The following is a 7,615-nucleotide window of genomic DNA, read 5'->3' as shown; positions in this document are numbered from 1 at the left end:
TCTTCTTCTTCTTCTTCTTATTATTATTATTATTAACAAGTGCCAAAAATGCACGAATGTGCAAGATCGATGTACACAGTGATAAACGATGGTTTTTATTACGCGTCTTAGTATCGTATACATAACAAAGCACATAAAATTGTATCCCCAATTGTCTTTTAGGTACATGAAATATTAAACGTTTAAAAATAGCTGTCCAAGAATGTTAGTTTCGATTATTTTCTATTCAATAAATAATTGGTTACTGCGAAAGCAAAAGAATATCCTAGCAAATCAAGGAGTTGTCACAATTTTACTGGGCATGAAATTTATTTATAAAGTGCCTAAACAAATAGGAGAGAATAATATTTATAAATATTCGAACTATGATAATCGAAAATTGTTACAAACCATTGATTTTTTTTTTAAATTAAACATGCGACACCTCTGTATAACGCAAGCATCGAACAAATTTCTAGGATCTGACTCAAACGAATTTCCTTCTCTGCTTCGTGTTGACTGACCGACAAATAACAGACGAAGAATTCAAACGTTGATCGCATAAAAAGGAATTGTATAATAAAAAGACTAGATGATTCGGTATAAAATAAAAGTGATTCGTCATCAGTAGCGATATTGTCGTCTGTCCATCGTTTATCTCTCTGATCCGTGGCTTATACGAGACGCTTTGCGTTATACAAGGCCCTAGGAATGAACGTTTCTCCCATTTTTCATAGTTTTTGTATAGAGTACGCTCAAAAGCCACGATGATAAGTTACACTCATGCCGAAATAATCTTTTATCGACGACACGTTTGTAATCGAGAAATTCGGGAAGATAAAATATGATCCAATTATACGTATAAGTAATATTAAGCGGGCTGAATAACAGAGAGTAATTCCTCCTTCAAGTATCCCGAGGATTCATTGCATTTTCCCTGCTGCTGCTGCTGCTGTTGTCTCGATGCATCTGCCCAGACGAACATCAACAGAGCCGCAGGAAATAATCCCAAGTCGAGTAACGTTTTATCGAAGGAATCCTTGTTGAACGTCGTGTCTGGTAGCTGTCTCAAGCAAAAAGGCTTGTCGTTGCATACCAAGTTCTCAGTAACAAAATCAACGACGCTTTGGAAGTTCTCGTGAACGGAAAACGTTCCTTGCAATATGAGATTATCTGGAAATTTCACGCGAATCAATGCGAATTTGTATTTCTTGCGTTCTTGCTCCTTGTCCCGTTCCCTCATCTTCCTCGTTCTCAGCATCTGATTCTTTTCGCAAGCCTCGGTTCTGTTACACGTAGAATAGAATAGAATAGAATCGAACGTGCTGAACGTTTAATAATTAACGAAAATCGACTGAACATCTGGTTACCGAAGTTGTTGCTCCCTTTTTATGTCCTCTGGTTTTAAGTTGTAAAAGCTAGGTGGTAATTCGGTTCTTTTACTCGCTTGCATAGGCAGCAGTACTTGAAGATTTCTATCCAATTCAAGCGGCATAGGCTCCGCGGTCTTTAATGCTTCGAGCAGCGTGGTCAGATCGTCCATGCTACAACTGTCCGAACTCCAAACCAAGAAATCCTCTTCTTTATCGTCGTTATTCAGTAATTTCGTTGGCTGAAAACCGGCTGCATTTAAGAACTCTGATGCTCCGTTCACCGGAACTACTCTCTCCTAGGGAAAAGAAAATGGATTTAGTTTTTATCCATTGTTTTTTTCCAGGTATTTATACACTATACTTATGAGCCTCGTGCATAAAACACACGAGAGTATTACCTGAAATATTCTGTTCTGCATTCTGATCTTCTTATATTTTTCTTCCTCCGGATTATTTATAATGTTCTCTAGATACTTTCCAAGCGTTTCGACGCAAGCCTCGACCTTTTCCCTTTTATCGTTACAATTTTGTATGATCAGACACGATACCAATGCTGCATCTTCTCCTTTCAATTGTTCGTATAAGAATTCTTTTATCTTCATCTTCCACTCATCTCGTGGTAACACCTCGTCCGATAAAAATGGACAACGATAACACACATTGGCAACAGCTAACAACGATGTATCTTTAACCGTTGCTTCTTCCTCGACTCTCTCTTTCGATCGTGCATGTGCTTCGCGCTGTGCTCTCATCTCTTGTTCCAACTCTCGTTGCACCTGTGCCTTGATAGCTGCGTACGACCTGCGACGAACGATCAGTTACATTAAATTGCCACCGTTATAGAAGCTAAAAGTTATAGAAACAAAGTATCACTCGCTCTTTGCTTACGTATTAAATTTCTTTTCATTCTTTTTATCTTTTGTTTCTAATCTTGCCAGAGCAGCTTGACCAGCAGTTCTGGCTTCTGCTGTCGGTTCTACCCTCTTTCTCGGTTCCACTGTAGAAGTAGATGCAACGTTACTACTAGCCGTTTCTGTCAATCTGTCATAGAAATTTTTTAGTCAACTTTCCGTGTTTCATCTTTCTGTTGTTCAACAAAAATTTTATAACAGGATCTTTACCTATGCCCCTTTCCGGCATTTATAAACTTCGTGTCCACCACCATTTTGTGAAAAAATGATTTAATTTTGTCGGCCATGGTCGCGATATTTGTTTACGATATTACGAGGAACAAATTGATCGTAACGACTGCGCCCTTAATTTTTATCTTTCTTTTTTACTCCTTATCAGTCTGTAACAAATAAAAGATATTTGACTACGTGGACCAGATTACGATATAAAACTATGAACGTTTCACTAACAATTGTTACGTTTGACTGTTTAAATAAAAGATTATTCTCCGGACGAAGAATCCTCTGGCACAGTATCTACAACGAAAGTAGTCTCATTTGCATTTGAATAAACGGACGATTCTATCGCGTGATTACGATACATTGCAAAATGTTATGTAAAAAAAAATAGAGTGAAAAGGAGCGCGGATATTCATCGGCAGGCAGAGTCCTGCCGATCTCACTGATCACACTGACAATACGCTGATATTAACTGCAGTATACATGCGATCTGGTACAATCCGTTCGACTAGTTTTAAAATCTTGACAGATACGTAGATATCGGAAAGAAAAAGATATGAATTCTCTTACTGCAGGTGTCTCCCATGAACTGTTCGGAAATCCTAGGACCGTACATGTGCCAAGCAATGAAAATCAGTGCCACGGTACTAACGAACGTGAGCAAGAACACTTTCAACAGTTGCAGCTGAAAATCGTCGAACGCTAATAGACCGATGAATTCGTTGAAAAAATCGGATAATTTTTGCTTGAACTCATTATTGTCGACGATGCTGTCGATCGAATGAAACGACGACAAGTCGAAGGTTGTCGAGAGCAGATTTGCTAAATCGTGGCTAAACGTTTTAATCGTTTCTAACAGATACTCTATCCAAGAACACGAATCTTCATGCACGCTACTCATCACATCACATGTATGAACGTGAGAAGCACTTGATCCAAACGAAATGAACTAACTGCTAACGCGCGCGCACCTTTCGTCACTTTTCTAATTACTTATACTTTCTTGTGCACTTTTTTCTTATTTTAGCTGCTTGCTGCTGACATTACATGCGCATATATATATGTCACACGTCACACCAGAGAAGAAATGAGAGTTGATGAGAGTGCTCACCACGGTCGGGTTTTGCGTGTTCAACAACACCATACTAGTGCTGCCCCCAACTTTTTCTTTATTAGTTTTGGTACACTTTGGCAGCACGATCGAACTGGGGACGGGGACGCCTGGGCTTTCATTTCCATATTATACGCATCACTGATAACGACGTCAACGGGTCATACTGGATCATACTCTACTCCTCTACTCTACTGTCATACCTTCGTGGTGTCATCGTCGTCGTCGTCGTCGTCGTCGTCGTCGTTGTTTGGCTGCTGGGCTGGGTATACATACACTGTACACAGTCCGCGGCGAACGGTGGCGAACGTTACTATCGGTGGTGGTGCAGCGTCCTCTTGGTATCCCCTTTTTCTTTTCTGTAAGTTTTAATCATAACCAATATACATCGAATATGAAAGATGAGACATGCGAATGAACTTGTGAGCAGCAGGAAGCAAACAAATTATATGTACCAATAAGAAAATCATATTTCGTTCGAGGTGAATAGCTCGTATTGAAATGGGTACGGTAGAGTACGGTTTTCCAATGATCGGCGGTTTAATGCCAGTAAGTAGAGACAGAAATCAGACCGTTTTATCGATCAAAAGCAATGTTCTGTGTACAGAAAGTTGTTGAACATAACGAGATCTCTGATTAATCGCTGATCCACGTTTACCAGCAAATTCAAGCCCTTATAGCACCACCCGTATCGGAGGATTCTAAAGTGGCGAAAAGTAAAAAGGATAGGGAGGAGAAGAAGCATCCATACTTTAAGAGAAGAGGACGTGGTCACAACAGAGATATTTGCGATGCCTGCCGTGATGGAGGAGAGCTTATATGTTGTGACAAATGTCCCGCGTCTTATCATTTGCAGTGCCAGTGAGTATCTGAACATGCGTATACCTAAGAGTAACCGTCGCAAGGTAGGACGATACATGCGATCGTTTCCAGTTACCCAGCAGTAGCTAAACGTTTTAATCGTTTCTAACAGATACTCTATCCAAGAACACGAATCTTCATGCACGCTACTCATCACATCACATGTATGAACGTGAGAAGCACTTGATCCAAACGAAATGAACTAACTGCTAACGCGCGCGCACCTTTCGTCACTTTTCTAATTACTTATACTTTCTTGTGCACTTTTTTCTTATTTTAGCTGCTTGCTGCTGACATTACATGCGCATATATATATGTCACACGTCACACCAGAGAAGAAATGAGAGTTGATGAGAGTGCTCACCACGGTCGGGTTTTGCGTGTTCAACAACACCATACTAGTGCTGCCCCCAACTTTTTCTTTATTAGTTTTGGTACACTTTGGCAGCACGATCGAACTGGGGACGGGGACGCCTGGGCTTTCATTTCCATATTATACGCATCACTGATAACGACGTCAACGGGTCATACTGGATCATACTCTACTCCTCTACTCTACTGTCATACCTTCGTGGTGTCATCGTCGTCGTCGTCGTCGTCGTCGTCGTCGTTGTTTGGCTGCTGGGCTGGGTATACATACACTGTACACAGTCCGCGGCGAACGGTGGCGAACGTTACTATCGGTGGTGGTGCAGCGTCCTCTTGGTATCCCCTTTTTCTTTTCTGTAAGTTTTAATCATAACCAATATACATCGAATATGAAAGATGAGACATGCGAATGAACTTGTGAGCAGCAGGAAGCAAACAAATTATATGTACCAATAAGAAAATCATATTTCGTTCGAGGTGAATAGCTCGTATTGAAATGGGTACGGTAGAGTACGGTTTTCCAATGATCGGCGGTTTAATGCCAGTAAGTAGAGACAGAAATCAGACCGTTTTATCGATCAAAAGCAATGTTCTGTGTACAGAAAGTTGTTGAACATAACGAGATCTCTGATTAATCGCTGATCCACGTTTACCAGCAAATTCAAGCCCTTATAGCACCACCCGTATCGGAGGATTCTAAAGTGGCGAAAAGTAAAAAGGATAGGGAGGAGAAGAAGCATCCATACTTTAAGAGAAGAGGACGTGGTCACAACAGAGATATTTGCGATGCCTGCCGTGATGGAGGAGAGCTTATATGTTGTGACAAATGTCCCGCGTCTTATCATTTGCAGTGCCAGTGAGTATCTGAACATGCGTATACCTAAGAGTAACCGTCGCAAGGTAGGACGATACATGCGATCGTTTCCAGTTACCCAGCAGTGGATCCGGCAGATATTCCTAACGGAGAGTGGTTGTGCTACGCTTGTAGATGCGCGTCAAAAAGAAATCTCTTGGACCAGAAGGGAAATGAGAAAGATAAGAAGAAATCCGCGTTGGAAGTGTTGGCACTGGCAGCATCGTTGGTCAATCCGAGAGAATTCGAATTACCTAAGGAACTTCAATTGCCAATTATGTTTCCTGGTAGCAACAAGGTAGATTATGTTTCAGGTAGAAGAGGAAAGCAAACAAGCGGTAATAACAATGGTACGTATTACTCTCGTAACTGTCGTCGATCTCCTCTCTTCGTCGTCGAGTTATTCGAAACTACACAGCTTGTTCCCTTATTTCTTATTGTTAGTAGGAAAAAGTCACTGCTTAGACAACAATTTAATGGTACCTTTGCCAGCACGATTGTGCTTCGAATGCGGTCGTAGTTGTCGGAAAGCGCCGTTGATAGCATGCGATTACTGCCCGTTGTACTTCCATCAAGATTGCTTAGACCCACCGCTCACCGCTTTTCCCATCGGAAGATGGATGTGTCCCAATCATCCGAATCATTTCATAGACCAGAATCTGTTAACGTCTTGTAGAGTGACGGAACGCATTAAACTTTGGGACAAATACGCCAATCAACGTATAGATCAGCACGCGGTCAAATTGGACTTTTTGCGTAAAGCACGAGCGACGAACCCGCTCTTTCGCACGAAAGTCAAATTAGAGGGACGGACGAGAGTAAGAGTACCCTATTCTGTAAAGTTCCACTACGAAAATCCACCGGAATTAGATCCAGTGCAATTTTATCATGACGCGGTGATAAGGCCGACGACGGTCAAGGATACGAAATGCGTGCAAACGGAGAGTGGTGCGGAGGTGGTAGAAAAATCGTCGGAGGAGCCGATGGAGGTGGGAAAGGAAGAGAACGATCGAGTAAAAGGGGCGGAGGAGAAAGAGCGACAGGCGGCAAGTAGTGACGTTAAGCAGGAAGAGAGTGTACATTTAGTAGAAGATCCAAATGAAAATGGACATAGAAACGACATCGAATATCATGCCGAACGGTTTGGCTACGATGCCAAGGAAGGTGTACAGTTACTGGAGAGACCGGTACTGGAAGCATTGGCGTTACAACGACTGGAACAAATATTAGATCCGGACGGAGAAAACTACGATACGATCGACTGCCAGACGATGGCCAGGGCAGCGTTGTTTTCGTTAAACCACAAACCAAAACCGCCAGCTTTCATGGTCCATAAAACTTTGACCATCGGCAGTGGCCCCAACTGCGATTTAATTCTATCCGACTATGGTAATTGTAGCTTTACGTCCTCGAAACACGCTATTATTTTCTTCGATGAGGTACGTGTGATGCGCGTACACTGAACATATTTCTATTACGCGTGGCCGCTTTCACCAACACCAGTTACTTGGTTACTCACGTTCTTTTTCAGAGCACCAAACGTTACGAATTATTGAATTACAGCGAATACGGGACAGTGGTCGATAACGTGCTTTACTCTTGTAACTACACAGCGGGAATCGTGGGGACCGAGGTGAAAGAGGAGGCCGATGAGAAAACGCAGGCGGCGTCCAAAGAAGTGGAAACGACGGACGCGGTGAGATCTATCATAAAAGAGAGAACTCTGTCTCGGGAGCAAGCAGAAGAAACGAGAGTGTCGTGTAAATGTAACAAGTTGACAAAGCACAAGGCAAAAAATACAGATCGGTTGGAAGAAGGTTGGGAAGGAAGTGCCATCGTCGCTCACGGGTCGACTCTGTCGTTCGGATGTTTGATCTTTGTATTTAATACGATAAATGCGCATCTAAATCCTTACGGATGAAACCTTACGATTGTAAAT

The 7,615-nt window shown here is 42.0% G+C and overlaps 2 protein-coding genes across 11 annotated transcripts; one reads left to right on the top strand and one right to left on the bottom strand.

Moving 5' to 3' along the window:
• Nucleotides 1-17: 17 nt before the first annotated feature.
• On the bottom strand, nucleotides 18-3,542 carry Gint3 (GDI interacting protein 3). 3 transcript variants are annotated; one of them, XM_026819078.1, is made up of 7 exons: nucleotides 3,454-3,542; nucleotides 2,714-2,779; nucleotides 2,474-2,643; nucleotides 2,241-2,393; nucleotides 1,751-2,153; nucleotides 1,350-1,648; nucleotides 18-1,265 (listed from the first exon to the last, which is right to left on the bottom strand). In XM_026819078.1, exons 3-7 carry the CDS (start codon nucleotides 2,548-2,550, stop codon nucleotides 851-853), a joined length of 1,347 nt encoding a protein of 448 aa, XP_026674879.1. In that variant the 5' UTR covers nucleotides 2,551-2,643; nucleotides 2,714-2,779; nucleotides 3,454-3,542; the 3' UTR covers nucleotides 18-850. The 3 variants fall into 3 exon arrangements, with proteins under 3 accessions (XP_026674879.1, XP_026674878.1, XP_017891285.1); XM_026819077.1 differs by having other exon boundaries at nucleotides 3,053-3,514; XM_018035796.2 differs by lacking the exon at nucleotides 2,714-2,779 and having other exon boundaries at nucleotides 3,053-3,514.
• A 48-nt stretch (nucleotides 3,543-3,590) lies between these two features.
• On the top strand, nucleotides 3,591-7,609 carry LOC108631684 (PHD finger protein 12). 8 transcript variants are annotated; one of them, XM_026819074.1, is made up of 6 exons: nucleotides 3,591-3,954; nucleotides 4,024-4,142; nucleotides 4,255-4,454; nucleotides 5,752-6,026; nucleotides 6,121-7,115; nucleotides 7,208-7,609. In XM_026819074.1, exons 2-6 carry the CDS (start codon nucleotides 4,095-4,097, stop codon nucleotides 7,595-7,597), a joined length of 1,908 nt encoding a protein of 635 aa, XP_026674875.1. In that variant the 5' UTR covers nucleotides 3,591-3,954; nucleotides 4,024-4,094; the 3' UTR covers nucleotides 7,598-7,609. The 8 variants fall into 8 exon arrangements, with proteins under 8 accessions (XP_026674875.1, XP_026674874.1, XP_026674876.1 ...); XM_018035800.2 differs by lacking the exons at nucleotides 3,591-3,954; nucleotides 4,024-4,142; nucleotides 4,255-4,454 and adding exons at nucleotides 4,663-5,179; nucleotides 5,249-5,367; nucleotides 5,480-5,679; XM_026819073.1 differs by having other exon boundaries at nucleotides 3,591-4,142.
• The last annotated feature ends 6 nt before the right edge of the window (nucleotides 7,610-7,615 follow it).

This window comes from Ceratina calcarata, unplaced genomic scaffold (assembly GCF_001652005.2).
Source record: "Ceratina calcarata isolate Rehan_Ccalc_2016 unplaced genomic scaffold, ASM165200v1 scaffold92.2, whole genome shotgun sequence".
In the NCBI taxonomy this organism is placed as follows: domain Eukaryota; kingdom Metazoa; phylum Arthropoda; class Insecta; order Hymenoptera; family Apidae; genus Ceratina; species Ceratina calcarata.
Note: the sequence above shows the minus strand (reverse complement) of the source record. Positions and strands in the feature narration are given on the sequence as shown.